The 18273-nt window shown below is 36.4% G+C and overlaps 2 protein-coding genes across 2 annotated transcripts; both read left to right on the top strand.

The window, feature by feature from the left end:
- Positions 1-480: 480 nt before the first annotated feature.
- Positions 481-1864, top strand: LOC120292420 (senescence-specific cysteine protease SAG12-like). Its single transcript, XM_039310584.1, has 2 exons — positions 481-934; positions 1115-1864. Exons 1-2 carry the CDS (start codon positions 490-492, stop codon positions 1705-1707), a joined length of 1038 nt encoding a protein of 345 aa, XP_039166518.1. The 5' UTR covers positions 481-489; the 3' UTR covers positions 1708-1864.
- A 14139-nt stretch (positions 1865-16003) lies between these two features.
- On the top strand, positions 16004-17603 carry LOC104440910 (senescence-specific cysteine protease SAG12). The gene is made up of 2 exons (XM_010053901.3): positions 16004-16508; positions 16738-17603. The coding sequence occupies exons 1-2, from the start codon at positions 16064-16066 to the stop codon at positions 17328-17330; spliced, it is 1038 nt and encodes a 345-aa protein (XP_010052203.2). The 5' UTR covers positions 16004-16063; the 3' UTR covers positions 17331-17603.
- The last annotated feature ends 670 nt before the right edge of the window (positions 17604-18273 follow it).

Genomic DNA, 18273 nt, shown 5'->3' on the forward strand with positions numbered 1-18273 from the left:
GATACAAGTCGAAAATCCCAATACATACGCCTGTATGGGGGCAAATATGTATTTATAGGTCCAAGTACCTAACTATTGACGGAACGAAATATACCATCAATTCGCTTTTGGCTATGAGATGAGAGCACCACAAAATCAACAAGCCTCTTCGAGTTATGTATTTTGGCACTACATAATATGTTTAATGGAAGCATTTTTATTAATCACCCATCGATCAATGAGAACCAGAGCACTCCAATTGCATATGTTTATGGTTGTGCAGTAGCAAAGCTTATTTCTATTTCTTGGGGTCTAAGTAAGAATACCTAGGCACGTAGGAGGAGCAAATGGTCCACTGAAGCATTATCGAGAGAGAGGGAGAGTGACAACTATTGAGCAACAGTTTTGTCTATAAAAAGCCATCATCCCCGTTTGGAGATGTGCACAAATTGAAAGATCCATTCCCCTAGTCACTCAAGTTGTCTCCTAGACAACAACGAAGCCACCACTATGGCCCAAAAAAACCAACTCTCATTCCTTACATCAGCCACACTTTTGGTCATTATAGTTTCTGTTTCGGAAACGCTTTGTCGCCCTCTTGGAGAGGAACGCTTGTTAAAGCAACATGAGGAGTGGATGGCGATCCATGGGCGCGTCTACAAAGACACAGCCGAAAAGACCAAACGGTATGAGATATTTAAAGAGAATGTTAAGCGCATCAATGCCTTCAATAATGATAAGGACATGGCATATAAACTGGCCGTGAACAAGTTCACGGACTTAACCAACGAGGAGTTCCGCGCTTTCTACACTGGCTACAAGAGGAGGCCCACCAGGGTCCCGTTCTCTGTGGATGCGAAACCGTTCAAATATGCGAACTTCACCGCCTTTCCAACCGCCTTGGACTGGCGAACCAAGAAGGCCGTAACGTCTGTCAAGGATCAAGGTCAATGCGGTGAGTGGAAAATAGAAATTTGTCTCGCGCATACGTCAAAATTTCATGTTGTACTCAAGCTGTTACAACACGCAACAAAAATAAACTACATGACACTATTATAATATCTCTATTTCACTCTTACAATCAATCGACACCTATCTTACTATACATATACATATGTCTTCTATTTTTGCGCAGGAAGTTGTTGGGCATTCTCGGTCGCGGCAGCTATAGAAGGGATTACCATGCTCAAGAAGGGGAAGTTGTTGTCACTCTCAGTGCAAGAACTTGTCGATTGCGATGTTAACGGAAAGAATTCAGGCTGCAAGGGTGGGTACATGGACAGTGCCTTCGAGTTCATCATAAGCAAGGGCGGCCTCACAACTGAGGCGAACTATCCTTACCGGGGAAACGAGCGGACCTGCAACACGGCCAAGACAGGGTACCACGCAGCCTCGATAACTGGATACGAGGACGTGCCAGCCAACAACGAGAAGGCCCTCTTGCAGGCTGTGGCGAACCAGCCGGTCTCAGTGGCAGTTGAGGCGGGAGGGTACGACTTCCAATTCTACTCAAGTGGCGTGTTCACAGGCTCGTGCGGGACCAGCGTCGACCATGCGGTCACGGTGGTCGGGTATGGGAAGACCTCTGGCGGTACTAAGTATTGGCTACTGAAGAATTCGTGGGGCACCGGGTGGGGCGAGAGCGGCTACATGAGGATCGAGAGGGATGTGCGCTCCAGGACTGGTCTCTGTGGTCTTGCCATGAATGCTTCTTATCCAATTGCATGAAGAAAGAAGACGATGAATAAATAAATTATGAGCTTATATATGTCATTCTGGTTCTTAGGTTCTCTATATGTATGAAATGATGTCTAGCGTCTCAGTAAAAGAAGCGAGTGTAAGTGACAACATGTCACTAGTGGTGGTGTGTCCAACTAAATTCGGTTCTGAGTGTTCGAATAAACTTAGTTTTGTCAGCGTGATTTTAGGTACTGGCTTGTGTCCAACACCAGAAATATCATCCTGTCCTGTAATGTGATCCTTAATGGAAGCTGATGGAAAATAAAATGTCATCATGTAATGTGTTTTGCTTGATAGATTACAGACCAGCACAGGTGGTTATTACTTTTTGGTTAAAATCCGCGAACTGTAGTATAATTGGACGATACCATAGCTTATCCTTGAATCATTCATCGCGTTCATCAATTATGCTATGTCCTTCTTCTACTAGGTTGAATGAAGCCAAAGATAAAAAAAATTACAGTAAATATCCTAGTGTTGTCTACCGGGGTTCAACGGATGTTACACCTCATGATGGGACGATTCAGAAAGGAGTTGAACTCTAAGTCAGAGACATTCCTATCTCCACTCGATTTTATTCAACACCTTAGACAAATAATTTATGGACCAATTAAGCATGTTATCTACTATTTGGTTTTGACCTGTTCAAGACGACTTGTTTTTGACGCGCACCTCATGCTTGAATTCTCACACTCCTGTCATTCCTCTAGGCGAAGGTGGGTTGCCTTTGTTTAATCAAATTTGAAAACGGAAAGCCATTGCAAAAAGACTAGCAAACAAAGCCCGTGGAGAGTGCCCTCTATTAATGTGAACCCAATTCATATAAATTATTGGATAAGATCAGATTCACAAGATCAAACAATGCATGTGAGTTGAGTTTATATGCATGTGGAGTAGTTAATGTATTCTAATTTGTCCAAATATATTAACTTTAGTTTTTAAGTAAAAAAGTAATTGCAAATAGATATGTTGACGGGCATAAACTTGGGGTTCTTTTTGGGGATCTCCCTAAGTGACTGTATTATCTAGTGACTATATAAATGTAGACATTTTTGCAGGAAAACTCCTTCGATGATCTGGAGGGTCAATAATAAGCACCAAAGTTAAACGTCTAAAATGAAAAAAGCATGACACTGAGAGCTAAGCGGAACATCAACATGATGTCCGCCTTGTGTCTTGGTGAAGCCCTTGGGTCGGCCTTGCACATGGCAACGGGGTTCACGGCCCCGCTTCGTCTCTACAACTTGTCAGACAATGATGAGGATCTCGCTATCTTTGATTGTTGGGGCTACAACAAGCCTAGACAAAGTGGATAAAACCAGTCTATATATCAGATTTAGCTAGCTAATGACCTGCTTTTCACATAAAAATTTCACTCTATTCTTACTTGATGAGTTTGATAGTACATAGATGACTCGAAAGGCGTCAGATTAACATAGGATCCACAAATATGATTTTGAAATCAATACAAATACTGTAAAATACACTCTTTCTTTTTCTTTTTCTTTTTAAATTTCATGTTAAGAATAAGCAATGCATGTACTTTGGATAAACATTGAATTAAGTGCACTGTTATGTGAACAGAAATATACTCAATTTCTGTTGAGATTAAATTGTATTCTTACATGGTGCACTATAATATACCATATTTGTTAGAGATAATTACACAAATGATCCATAAAATTTGATCCAATACGTAATATTATTCTTAAATTTTTAGTTTGTTTAATATGATCTCTAACTTTACCTTAATGTGAAATGTTGTCCTAGAACTTTTAATTTTATTAATGTGGTTTTTGAACTTTTGGTAAATGGTTAATCTAGTTCATAAACTATATGAAAAGGTCCTATATTATCCCTAAACATAAATTAATGGAATGACAATATTGAACATTTTCATTAGAGACTAAATTGAATATATAGGGATTGTATTGAACAAATTAAGAGTTTAAGCACAACATTGAATAAAGTTTCAGATCCATTTGTGTCATTTTTCCTATTATTTTATATCAAATTTTACCAAGTACATAAAAGAATACATTTATTAGAAAGCATAAAGTATAAGGGAAAGGGGAAACCACTGGGATTCGCCCCAGTGGCCACCCTTCCAACATGGAAGGAGGAGGTGAGGGGTTCAAATCCCCATCTTATCAAGGAGGATGGGGTGGGGACGCGTAAGTTTGAGAAGTGGGTTTCAACTCCCACGCCCTGCAAGAGGTAGGGCAAAAGTCTAAGAGTAAGTATAGAGTAGGAATAGACTAAGACTTACCAAAAAAAAAGTATTAAGGGAAATTCATAGGAAAGAAAAATAAAAATTGAAAGGAGGAGTGGAAAGTGGGAGTGGTTGGACGTGGTCAACGAATTAGTCAACTCGGCCACTTTCATGCACTTGGAATTTGGACGTGCCGATTAAAGTTTTACGTGAGGTAACGTAGGGCCCTCTAATTAATATATTCTAGAGGAGGGTCTTAATGAAGTCATGGGAAGACATGTATTCATGGTATTAACATTTTTCTAGTAACTTTCGTAACATTTGGATCCATACGTGAAGGTTATAATGTGTATTCTATAATATGGAACAATGTCTTACTCTTCTTGCCCAATCACTTTTTTCCCTTTTTCTCTTTTTAAATCAAAATATAGATCAAGATCAGTATGTCAAATTTGACAATTTGCATTTCTGATTTAGTTTTTCCCTATTACTCTTCTTTTGTACTATTTTTAGTTAATTTTTCTCTAAGCAATATATTAGCTATTTTAGCTTATTTAATTTCATACATATATGCTCATATAGCAAGATATTAGTGCCCCTATTTATAACGGATCCAACTTTTATTTGAGACAAACATCTATTATATTTCTATTATATTTTGACAAAATAGATGATGTTCATAAATTCTATTATTATTTAGTTACGCATGTCCTTGATTTGTCAATCTAAAATCCTATGGTGACAGTTTACTTTCGTCGCCTACAGAATAGGCTGGTTTTTTTGCGCCCGATTTTTTTTAATAATTTCTAGTTTTTTGTATTATAAAACATTAATGATAAAATTACTAAATATTACAACTAAAAATTACATTTTTAAGTTAATAAAATAAAACATTACATTTGTTTCACCAAAAATTATGTGATATCTTTCTAGATATATTTGGACACTTTATCTATTTATTTGAGGAGTTGCTCATATTTAAACACTTTTGTCAATGATTGAAATAAAGCGACAAAGCCTTGACCTTTGAATTTTTCTCTAAAATTGAATTTCAATTTACTGAAAGCCAAATTCTTTAATTTTTTAGAGAGTGAAGTGAGGCATCTATTCCTAGCCTTCTTTGATTGTTTGATTGAGCAACAAATTGATTGACCGATTTGTTATTGCATAGACACATCCTAGCCAAATCAGTAACTAATACTTCTGATAGGGCTCTATAAATTTGAGAATGAAACTATTTTTCTATCTCTCCCCCATTTTTAATTGAATTGGGTAACAAAGTGGTATACTGGGTGAAAGCGGTCTTTGACAAATACAAAGGTGATGTGATCTTCCTAGAGCCGAACCACCAAGTGGAAGCTTATAGATTACTAAGCATACACTTGGTGTAGACTCTCCCGAGGCCATAGAAACCACCTTTTTGGGGTTTTAATTTAATAAATTAAACATCCAATTCAAATTATTCGAAGTAACCATTAAACTATTACGGATCAATTAAAAATCCAATTAAAATATGGGAGAATGTTCTACATCTACGAATCAAAATTTTATAGATACAGAGACTTAATTACGATCGATACATCTAACACCATTTTGGTACCATTTTCTTTTTATTTCAAAAAATATTTTGCAAGAAGTCTTGGTTGATTTTAATCCTAACCCACTATCATAATGTGGGTGTGCAATCACAAGTTTAACACTCAATAAATAGAGCAATAAATAAATTGCTAGGAAATTTTACCAAAAAAAAAAAATTGCTAGGAAGTGGAGAAAAACCTAATTGCATCATGTGACATCCAATCATGTGACATCCAGAATTTTCCATGTTTGATAATAGTATTTAGGATTAATTTCCACGACCGAATCACTAGAGTCTGCGACGACTGAATTTAGTGAACATAATTTGATGTGTACATTAATGGCATAGGATGGCAATACTTAATTGTTCTCATATTATTTGTAGAATAGGACTGGTACATTCTAAATTCATATTGGATGATATTCAAGATTCAATTTTCAATGAATTGAGATTGTTCTAATTTTTTATATCTTTCATTAATTATTTTAGTGGATTCAAAATATTTTCAGACTCATCAATGTTTGATGTTCCGACATTTGTCCTTTGTCTTTCAATATATTCTTACCTTACCAAAAAAAAAAAAAAAAATTGATGTTCCGAAGTCAGTATCCTAAATCTCTATTTCTTCTTAATTAACATGCCACTTCTCCTTTTCTTATCAAGATTTTTAACCCATGCTCTTACATTGAACTTGGTAGTCTTGATATCATGCATGATATCATCAATTTTAACTTTAATTCATTTTATGTATGGGTGATTCATGCACTCACTTAGTCAAATAAGAGGGGCTTATCTTCATCTCCATCAAAATATATTCTTGTGTCAAAATATTGTATACTACCTAGCTTTAAGGGGAACTTCAAATTCATACGCTTAGCATTCTAATTCCAAGCTCATTATGATTTTAACCATAGTTAATACTTTTCATCTTTTCTACAACTTCTTGGCCATGTAGAAACTCAAGATCCAAGGCTAAAAATATTTACTCCAACCATCACACATCATCAATTCCTTTCTCCAATCTTTCGTTTTTAAAAACTCACAATTAGAAATGAAGGTCCCACACTAAAAATATCAAGATTATGTCTCAATTTTTCCAGTTTGGACAAGATAAATCACAGATTTTTACTACTTTCTACCAATGGATTTTGTCGTTTAAAATCAAGCTTTGTTAATTTTGGTTGCGTTTGTTCTGTTTGAAGGTGACTTAAATTATAAATTTGAAGTTACTTTGGAGGTAAGTGAAAACTCTAGGCATTAAGTTAGCCTAATCCACTTAGCACTTTGGGTTGGTTGTTATGTGACTTTATTTGATAGTGCGGTGTTGATATGTTGTGATATTTTAATTTGTTTTGATGAATATTTATACATCTAACAAGTGTTCAAGTTATCTCCTTGGGATGTGATAACATGTTCAATGTAGAAAGGATGAGTCTAAATCTCGTCTTGAACTTGAATATATTATTCTTTAAATTTTAGAATATTTAAGCTCTAAACCCAAGTACATTAATTTCTGAACCTAAGTCTCCATTTGTTTTGCAGAAAATGTGGCGTTTCTGGAAAATATTTTCCAGGAAGTCGTTCTCCAAGAAAATGTAAATATTTTCCGGTGTTCGGATTAAACTTGAAAACAAAGTGGAAAATATTTTTCATTGCTCGGTAGAAAAATCTTTTCCTTCATATACTCTTTTCCATTTATTTTACTTTTTAAAATGGATTTTTCATATTTTTTAAAATTTATTTTTAGTTATTTTTAATATTTTAAATCTATTATTATTATTTTTTCAATTTTCTTTTTATTTTCTTTTTTCTTTGTTTTCCATCTCCTTCTTCCTTGGCTAGTCGCCAGCCACAGCGATGGCCCGCGACCGGCCATCGACAAGCCTTGAGCTCGCCGAACGAGCACAAGGCTTGCCACTCCCAAATTGGCAATTGTGAGCATCGAGCTCGAGGCTCGCCGGATCAACCAATGCGAGCTTAAGATCGACGAGCTTGAGGTTCACTTGGCCATGACCGATGACTAGCCAAGAAAGAAGAAGATGGGAAACAAAGAAAAGAAAAAAAAAAGAAGAGAAAATGGAAAAAAAAAAAGAAATAGAAAAGAAAAAGGAAATTATAGATAATTCAAATTAAAAAAATTAAAAAAATAATTCAAATAAAAAAAGAAATGAAGAAGAATAAAGGGGAGGAGGAAGTGAGGATTTGTAGAAGTGTGAGATAATTCGAATAAAAAAAGACCATTTTTTGCCTACTAAGCATCTTGACCCCAGTAGACCAATTGAGGTTTTTTCCTTGTTGAAAACATGGCAATAGACATCTTCTTTGGATTCACCGATTGATCTCGAACATTATCCTCATTTGGTGAGGAATCGATTCTTCTCCAACTCAATTCACTCGTGAGGAACCGATTCTTCCCCCATGCCCCCATTGTCATCCTAGAAGCTAGTCGAGAGCCGCACTTTATTCGAGCATCTTTTGCCTTGGCGATTCACTCTCCACCCTCGTAGGACCGAGTAGACCACAAGTACTCTCCAGTTCAACCCACATTGGAGCGAGGAATTGGATCTTTCTCCAACTCACTCACTTACTAGAGGATCCTACTCTGATACCAAATTGTCAAAGGCTAACAAATCCTTGGGCGCGGAATAGCCCGTAAGGCACCTAGCTTCCATAGTTGTTTTGGAGAACAAATGGTGAATGACTTCCTTATACGAGATCATGGCATGCCTAACTTAGCTCGGCATCTAATCCATCGAGCAAGATAGCAAATTTCCTTAAGCTCAACAACTGATTTTATCTTGCCATGGCGTCATCAGGAGAGCAGCATAAGCTCCCAGACCAATTTGTGCACAAGAGGCTAACCCCGCTTTCAAAACTCTTAAGTAATATAATCATTCGATCTTAGAACTCCTAGCACCAACTATCTTGATGCCACTCTCACAGATCAGTTGTGTTTATTCCCTCTACATCCTTGCTCTTCACTAGATAAATCTCAACACCACTCACAAGTGTTACGAGTATGGGAGGTTTCATAGACCATGACATAAGCGTGTGAGTATCACTATCAATGTATGTGGTCATTCAGAGAGTAAGGTAATGATATGCGTGAAAATGCGTTGTGAAATGGCTGCCGATTGTTAAAATAAGTTTTCTTGATGCAGGGAAAACCATACGGTTTTAATGATGTGTGCATGACGTCATATGACTAAATATGAAGTGTATAGTGAAATGTGATTCCATCACCCAATGTCTCAAAGTTGAGATGCCCTGCTATGTGATCCAATGCCTCGATGAATATTTCGAGATGCCTCGATAGTCGAGATGTCCCATGAAATGGGATGCTTCATGATGGAGTTTGCGAGATGCCTCAGAATTGAGATGCCTTTTTGTATGATCTGAATGCCCCACTTTGGGTTGGGATGCCTCAAGAATGTTCAAGAAGAGAAGTAATAATAAGCAGGATGCATGTTCATGAAATATAACTATGAGTCATTTATGATGATAACCACGCATCATGAAATATTATGACATCTACTTGCATCTGAATTGATATTCCATTCTTATAATGTTAAGACACTAGTGATACTAGTGGATCATGAAATAATATGTCATCCACTTGCTCTTAAGTGAATGAATTATTGTATTGATGTTAACATTTTCCTTGGCATATGGCATTAGTAAAGAAAGAGCACTAGTTTTTATATCTACAAATCGTGGTTATCTTGCATGACTCTAAACTCATGTTGCTTTGTATCAAGTTAAGTGGTAAAGTGAATTTCTAATTTAAACATGGAGATTTCACCTATTGGTTTTCATCTCACTCCTATACTTTTCAGAAATCTGGACCATTCAATGCCAATGCTTTTTGGGGTTCCTATACATTACGAGTGTGTCTATGAGACTATGCTTATACCTAAGTTGGAAGCCTTATACACTAATTGTACATATAAGAAAACATTGGAATTCCCATACCCAAGTGCAATGTCTTTAGTTCAACTACCGATACCTAGTCATATTTTTGAAAACGATTTCTAATATTATGAAGAGGAAATCAATATCTTGAACTTAAACTTTTGTAGGAAGATCTTTTCCATTAACGAAAAGAACATTTTCCATCAATTCATTATTCTAAGGGCGCGCATGATAACCATTTTATTTCTGTTCTCAAATTTTATTTTATTTTTGTTCTAGACTTGTTACCGGAAGAAATACGTTTAGCAATACAATTTCATTTTTCTATTTGTGGAACAAATTTTGGGTATAGAAATAGATTTGGAGTAGAAATTAGAAATAACAACTTTTTGCTTCTCTATATATTGAATAAAAATGAGAAATAAAAGCTCTTCTTAAGGAAATAACAACTTTCTCACACGAATGGTTATCATTTATGTCGTTAATGGGTAAGACTCATGTTTAGATTTCATATAATTGTGCACGAAAAACCCACCACTAGTTTCAAAGTCCAACGTCCAGGACTAGGTCCATTGAGGTCAAGCTTGTGACCCTAGGTGCTTAGTGCTCATGCTCAGCTCCATCAAGGCTAAGCCCGAAACCCCAATGCCCATTAGGAGTTAGCATGGCTTTAGGGTAGAACTTGAAATTGGAGAACAAAACCAATAAAGAATCAATTAGGTTCTTCCATCGATTCGGTTATCTTGTTCTAGAGTATGAAGGGTAGGTTTCAAGTTCCAATAAATAAGAAACATGTTCCATGGGTAAGCTGTAGGTTTCAAGTGAAACTTGGGCAAAACCTAAACCAATCATCATCTTTTGCTACTTAAACTTGAATTGATTTGCTGAAGCCAAAGCAAAGCCATGGACTATTGATGGCTTGATATAGCCCTTGAGTCCTCATTTGGTTGTGGCATAGTTAAAAAGTTTACAAAACTAGGTAACTCCAGTACTTTTTTTGTGTCAAAATACGAAAAAAAAAATAGAAGACAAATTAGGCTTAAATATAATTGAAACAAAAAAAAAAAACAAAAAAAAACAAAATGTAAATTGGCTAGTTCCTAGGTAGACCTTTGAACTTATGATAAGGTAGGTTCAAAGTTCCAAGAATAATGAATTTATTCCAATAGGCAAATTTCAAGTTTTAGGTGGAACTTAAAATTGCTCACCATTAGTGCATGTACCCAACTTAAAATTGCTCATCATTAGTACCTGTACCCAATGCTCCAACACCCAACCCCATGTCCACAGGATCTTGATATGCAAGTTTGGATCCCCAACATTTGGGCTTAAGTCCACAAAGGCAATGCTTGGTTCTACAAAGGTTGTGCCCCAGGTCCATGGAGGCTAAGCTCGAGACCACGATGCCTGTGTACGGGTCCATCAAGGCTAGGCTTGATGCCTAGATACCGATACCCTGATCCCCAACACTTGGGTTAGGATCCTTTAAGGCTAGACTTGGGACTCCAATGCCCATACCGATTTCCCATATGCCCATGTGCAAATACTAACTCTTGAAAAGTGTGTCCATTTAGGAAAATAAAATCATATTTTCTATACCAAACAATGGAAAATATTTTCCAACTTATTTTCAGATTTCAAGCAAATAGTAAAAAATATTATCATTTTCTTGAAAAGTATTTTGCAAAAGTATTACATTTTTCGTCGAGCCTTAATATGCTTGATTACTAGGCTTCAAATTCTAAGACTCTAATATGGTCACGTTTCTTAGCAGGGTGGGACAACTCCTAAATCACTTTTGATTTATTAACAATTCTCGTAGCTTTCTAGCGAAGACGTGAAAATTTATTTTAATTTATGAACGTGATGAAAAACCTCAGATAAATTTGAATCATCCTGATGGTCAAATAAACTTGTCCTTTAAGTCTTATGCATTTCTTATCAAACAAAGGTCTTCGTATTGAGTGTTTCTAACGTACTTATGAAACATGATAATTAGAAATATTTCACTTTTCAAATAAGTCATTACACATGACCTCAGAAAAATACTGTATGGAACACTGTAAACTTTCCTTCATTGTTTACTTAACAAATGAATCAGAATACTCATTAATAGTAAAATCTCAATTTTTTATTAAAAAAAAAAGCAAAATTCATTTCAAACGTTTTTCATGAGTCGCGTCCAGCAATAATTTCAGTAAATAACACCGTCGATGGGTTTCTACCTATGATAATACTGTAAAGTGGAAACAACACTCATCCACTTTCTCCCTGTGATTTCAATGGAAGTGGAATATTCACCAGGTTCAGAATTTTAATCCGAACTTTCGTTGACCAAGTAAAGTTAAAGTTGAAGCCGACCAAGCGTTACAATTACTAACTAACCTTTTAATAACACAATTAAGTGTTAAAAATTAGTTCAGTAGTGATTATAACAATTATCCATTTAAAATATTCAATTAAATAGAAAAGCTCGTTTAATATGGTGAGTAAGAAATGTCTTAATCGATGGGAATTAGAATATTGCTAATTATACCACTATATCTATGAAGACAATCAACAATATTTAGCGGTCAACTTTCAACTGCTTATTAAATAACTCTTTATTTCTACTTTCATTACTTAAAACTCAGTACTTAAATTCTCAGCACTTGGTCTGATAGTGGGTTTATACATCCCCACGCACTATCTTCTTCCATAAGGATAAAAAAAGATGAAGTCACGAAAATAATGTCTAGAGGAGAGGAAACATGAATATTAAAAGAAATAAAACGAATTAATAGTGGCAGCGTTGGCTGGGGGCACCAAAGAGCCATGTGACTTGTCAGTATTATCTAGTTGGATTTAATCTTCATTAAAAAATTTAAGATAATAAGTTATTGACCAATTAGTACCCTCACACCTGCACCTTAACAAATCTCCCTTTCACTTGTGTCGGTTCCACTCATACCCTTTTCCCGCACAAAATTTAGAATTTTCTTATTTTTTTATCCCAGCGTTTAGTTTAATTTTTTATACATATTTAAACTATCTCATTGATTGAATAAATAAATAAAAATTTATTTAGATGCCTTTAGGTTTTTCTCGCGTTTCATGATAGGATTAATTTAAATTTATCGCTAGTTTCATCATAGAGATCAGTAAATTTTCATGTGTAGCTTACCTCGTCCTGTCCCACGGCGTAATAACGAAGCCTAATTTTTCTCAATGAAGCTTACATTTTTCTTTTCTTATATTTTCTTCACATATTTTCATTGAGTTATTAATTTATTGTTTGAGCTCTTATGCATGGGGCAATATAGAATTTATCTGTTTAGAAATAAAAATCGGAACATGATTGCATCAAATAAAGTTTTATTAAAAGAGAAAACACAGTGGTAACGGGTATTGCATAAAATTAGCATAATTAAGTCCTCGAACCCTAGATCTCTAATTCGCAGAAACAGAGTTTGCCTTACATGGCTCCTAACCAGCCTGCAAATAAGTTAGTAGCAACTATAATTACAATATTTGACAACAAAAAAAACTATAATTACAACATGATCAATAAAAATTGAGAAATCCTGTTGCGATCAATAGGACGTTGGAGAGTTAATGCGAAGTGTAAATGCAAACGCTAGCGTGGCATTAGAAGAGGATTATTTACTCTCCCTAGCAATCTGTTAAACTTCCTTAGGGTTCACCTCAAGAATATCGCAAGACATATAGAAAAATTATCTACTATTGATTTGAATATTAAAATTATTCTCTCCTTCAAATCGATTGGACATAAGGTTGCTTGAATAAAACCTGGAAGTTCGATAGAAGAATTTAAGAATGAATTTCATGTTTTCTCCATGGGTCGATTTTTAAGCATGTCATTCCAACCTATATTCTCATATATCTTAATTTTCTCGAATGGGCCAATTTTCACATGTGAAAATATGTCTAAGTGAAAACCAATCTCGTACATAATGTGTTAGAAATACAAAATAAAATGTTAAATAGCCAGAAATCTAATTAATCTTCTAAGAGGAAACAAGGTTTTCAGCTTGTTGAAGATTTGCAATTTGAAATTATTTTGAGTACATAATAACTCCCAATACATAAAATTTGACTAATCGAATCGAGTCGAGTAAAACTCATGCAATTTTCGAGATGTTATGTAATTGTTTAGGTAACCAAATCTCTGAAATGTGCCCTTGATTTATAAATAAAATATTAAATATCTAATGGAGAGAGGGTTCTGATTTATCGGCAAAAAAAGGCAACAAAGGAAGAAACAAGATTTCTCGTTGCACTCCAATCAGTCCAATCAGCCCATGTAGGAATTAAACGATCTAGACTATTAATTACAAATGGCTCTAAGTCCAACTTTAATTTTTCAGATACTTGTTTCATGGCTTTTGCGTTGTGATCACTTCTTTAAAATTATTGTGATCACTTATTTAGAAAAGTTCCACTTCGGGAGAATTGATGTGCTTTGACGTAGTAAATATATCATTATTGGCCCATTATTCATTAGCTTGAATATTTTAATAAGGTGGATATAACTAGATATGATGGTTGATCTTGTGTTCTCCCATGGCAATATTTCTATCTAAAGGTATCTAGTTTCTATTGTGTATTCCCCACAAATGGCATTTGATTGTTGATTGATGACCCACTCTCAATTTATGTTATTGTTGAGTTAATATCTCAAAAAAGAAATCTTTTGACCAACGCAATTTCTAGGTAGCTTTCAAAATTTGGTCTAGTGGAAGACACCTAGGGTGAATCATACACAACAAAGTGGAGATTCAAGTTGATATATCTTGGTGCATAAGGATACTGAAATTATGGGAGAGTAGAGGTAACACTGAGCTCATATATGAAGGGAGGCTAGAAGGATATTTGAATTAAGGGAAAACAGAACTAACACTGACCTCACATGTGAAGGTAAGATTATTAATATGCATGTGTGAGTTGTATTTGAAAACTCCTACATCATAATATTGATGTGGTGTAGAGCAGTAGTTAATATATCCTTATTAGCCCACAACTGTTTAACTTAATTTTTGGAGTGAAGGTGGGTTATATCGATGAGCTCGGATATGAACTTTCTATTACCGATCTTCCCAACTGAAGGCATTTGGTCACTACTTTGCACTCCCAACAAAAAATATATTAGATATCGTCCAAAATAAGTTCCAAGTAAGAAGGAGTAAGACTATTTTTAACCTTAAGCCAACTACAAGAGATAATAACATTATGATTTACCAAAGCAAACGACTTTGGTTGATGAAGAGAAACATAACAACAGTCGATGAATATAGAAAATAGTATTAAATGTCCAGCGTGATCAATCTTTTGGGCAAAATTATTTAAGAAGTCTTGAACCTATTATATGATAGTTAATTTAGTCATAAACTTATTATATGACAAATAATTTAATCATAAACCTTTAAATTGTGTCAGTTAAGTTCTAAACTTATTAACAATTTGACAATTTATTCATTCTTGCCAATTTTAGTCAAAAATGGTTAATGTAGATGACTGCCGTCCTGTATAGCATGGTTGGCGCTAAAGTGAACAATACTTCCTAATTTTTCTTAAATTTTCTGAAGTTTCATTAATTAATCATTTTTACTTTTCTTTTATTTTTTTTATTTTTTTTTCCGTTTTTCCAATGGTTGGGAGTGTGGCGATCGCTAACACAGGTAAGGGCTAGGATGTCCTCATCTACGCTTGTAGGCCACTCGGCTGGTGAGGACTGCCAGACCCTCGCTGCGTCCAGGAAGGGCTGTGATGCTAGTGAGGGCGTGGCGACCCTTGCATGATCTGGTGTCTAAAGTGATATTGGTCAAAATGGGAAAGCAGCCCCCGGTCGCCCAAAGTTGATATTGGCCATAGAATATGATTTCAATGTTGAAGTTGGTTACGTTTTTTGCACCCACCCGCCACTCACTTTTTTATGATCATTTAGTGGCACCATTTTATTGCCAAAGAATCCCACTCTTAAGATCCATAATATTTTATTGGCGGATGTTGACCTAAGCTAGTCGTTTCACTGATATAAAGCGATTCTTTCCAATACGAACATGAATCCCGACAACTTACACAAGATCACAATAAAAAGATAGATGCAAAAACATTTCTACATATAATAGATGCACTAATATAGTTTATGAAAAGTAAAAAATTCCAATACATACACATGTATGGAGGCAAATATGTATGTATAGGTCGAAGTACCTAATCAGTGACAGAATGAAATAAACCACCGATCCACTTTTGACTAGGAGTGAGTGACCACCACAAAACTGACAAGCCTCTTAGAACCACATACTTTTGCACTACATTACATGCTTAATGGAAGCGTTTTGATTAATCACCCTTCAATCAATGAGAAAGGGAGCACTCCAATTGCATATGCGCTATTCATGATGAGTGAGCAATAGCAAAGCTTATCAATTTTGGAGGTCTAAGTCAGAACAGTTATCTAGGCCCATAGGAGAAGCAAAAGGTCCACTGAAGCATTATCAAGAGAGAGTGAAAGCGACTACAATTGAGCAACTTTTGGTCTATAAAAAGCCATCACACCCGTTTGGAGATGTACGCAAATTGAAAGACACTCACCAAGTCACTCCAATTGTGTCCTAGACAGTACCCAAACGACTACTATGGCCAAACAAAACCAACTCTCGTTCCTCACATCAGCCACTCTTTTGGTCATTATAGTTTCTGTTTCGGAAACACTTTCTCGCCCTCTTGTGGAGGAACACTTGTTAAAGCAACATGAGGAGTGGATGGCGATCCACGGGCGCATCTACAAGGACGCGGTCGAAAAGGCGAAACGGTATGAGATATTTAAAGAGAACGTTAAGCACATCAACGCCTTTAATAATGGTAAGGACAAGGGGTATAAACTGGCTGTGAATAAGTTCGCAGACCTAACCAATGAGGAGTTCCGCGCTTCCTACACCGGCTACAAGAGGAGGCCCACCAGGGTCCTGTCCTCTGTGGATGTGAAACCGTTCAAGTACGCGAACTTCACCGCCATTCCAGCTGCCTTGGATTGGCGAACCAAGAAGGCCGTGACGTCTGTCAAGGATCAAGGCGTCTGCGGTGAGTGGAATACCGAAATCGCGAATATGTCGAAATTCTAATGTCGTACTCAAGCTCTCAATAAACGCACCAGTAACAAAACTACACAACACAATTATATTATCTCTGTTTCACTGTTACATTCATTCTACACCAATCCACCACACAGATACATTGTCTTTTATTTTGTACATTAATTTGAACAATTTCTTTATGCCTGACAGAGGAAACTTATTATCTCCTTGTGCAGGATGTTGTTGGGCATTCTCGGCAGTGGCAGCTATGGAAGGGCTTACCCAGCTCAAGAAGAGGAAGTTGGTGCCACTCTCGGTGCAAGAACTTGTCGATTGCGATGTTAATGGTAAGGATAAAGGCTGCAGGGGCGGTTACATGGACAGTGCCTTTGAGTTCGTAATAAGCAACGGCGGCCTCACGACTGAGGCAGAATATCCTTACCAGGGAACTGACCGGACCTGCAACAAGGCCAAGACGGCAAAACATGCAGCCTCGATAACCGGATACCAGGATGTGCCAGCCAACAACGAGAAGGCCCTCTTGCAGGCCGTGGCGAACCAGCCTGTCTCGGTGGCAATCGAGGGGGGAGGGTTGAAGTTCCAATTATACTCAAGTGGCGTGTTCACGGGCTCGTGCGGGACCGACATCGACCACGCAGTCACAGTGGTTGGGTACGGGAAGACCTCTGGGGGGATCAAGTATTGGCTGCTGAAGAATTCATGGAGCACCGAGTGGGGCGAGAGCGGGTACATGAGGATCCAGAGGGATGTGAGCTCTAAGGCTGGTCTCTGTGGTCTTGCCATGAATGCTTCTTATCCAACTGCGTGAAGAAAGGAGAAGATAAAAAAATAAATTATGAGCTTATATATCTCATACTAGTTATTGGGCGCTCTGCAGAAGAAGCGAGTTTTTAAGTAACGCTACGTCACTCTTTTTTCTTTTTCTTTTTGTGGGGGGGTGTCAAACAACAGAAACTCTATGTTGTTTGCAAAACTAAGGGCCTGCCAATTAAAGTTGTACCAAGTGTTTCAAATTGTTGTGTGGGCCAAGATAAAGAATATGTTCTAATGAATGCATGAAATGGTTTAATCAGCTTGATTTGAAGTACTGAACTTTGTCCAACACCAGAAGAATGCCATGAAGCTAAAGCAACGTCATTTGGGACAACTATTCCTTGATGGAAACACCATTGCAAAACTTAAGGAAAATGAAAACAACCGACCAAGGAAAACATATTGCAGTGATTCCTATTTGCTTGATAAGGTGGTAAACACCCGACTAATGACGAAATAAATTTAGAGGATCCCAATAATCCGTCTATGAAAATCCACACACTATAGTAAGATCATACGATATCACAGCTCATTCTTACATCATTCATTGCATTCACCAATTATGCTATGCCCTTCTACTAAGTTGAATGACGCCCAAAAAGAATTAGTAAAAGAAAATTTATCAATATTGTCTATTGGGATTCAACATAAGTCCGCTATTCCATAATGGGAGGTCTCAGAGAGAAGTCTGAGACATTCCTATCTCTACTCAATTTCACTCTATCACCTTAAAATAAATGAATTGTAGACCAATTAAACTTGTGACCTACTCTCTTTGATTTTTATCATTTCATATGCGACTTATATTCGACTAGTACCTCACGCATGAATTCTTACACTCTCTTATGTTCCTTCTATACGAAGGTGGACTACCTTTGCTCTATCCAATTGGAAATAGAAAATCATTGCAAAAAATAAAAAATAAAAAACTAGCAAAA

This window comes from Eucalyptus grandis, chromosome 4 (genome assembly GCF_016545825.1).
Source record: "Eucalyptus grandis isolate ANBG69807.140 chromosome 4, ASM1654582v1, whole genome shotgun sequence".
NCBI classification, from domain to species: domain Eukaryota; kingdom Viridiplantae; phylum Streptophyta; class Magnoliopsida; order Myrtales; family Myrtaceae; genus Eucalyptus; species Eucalyptus grandis.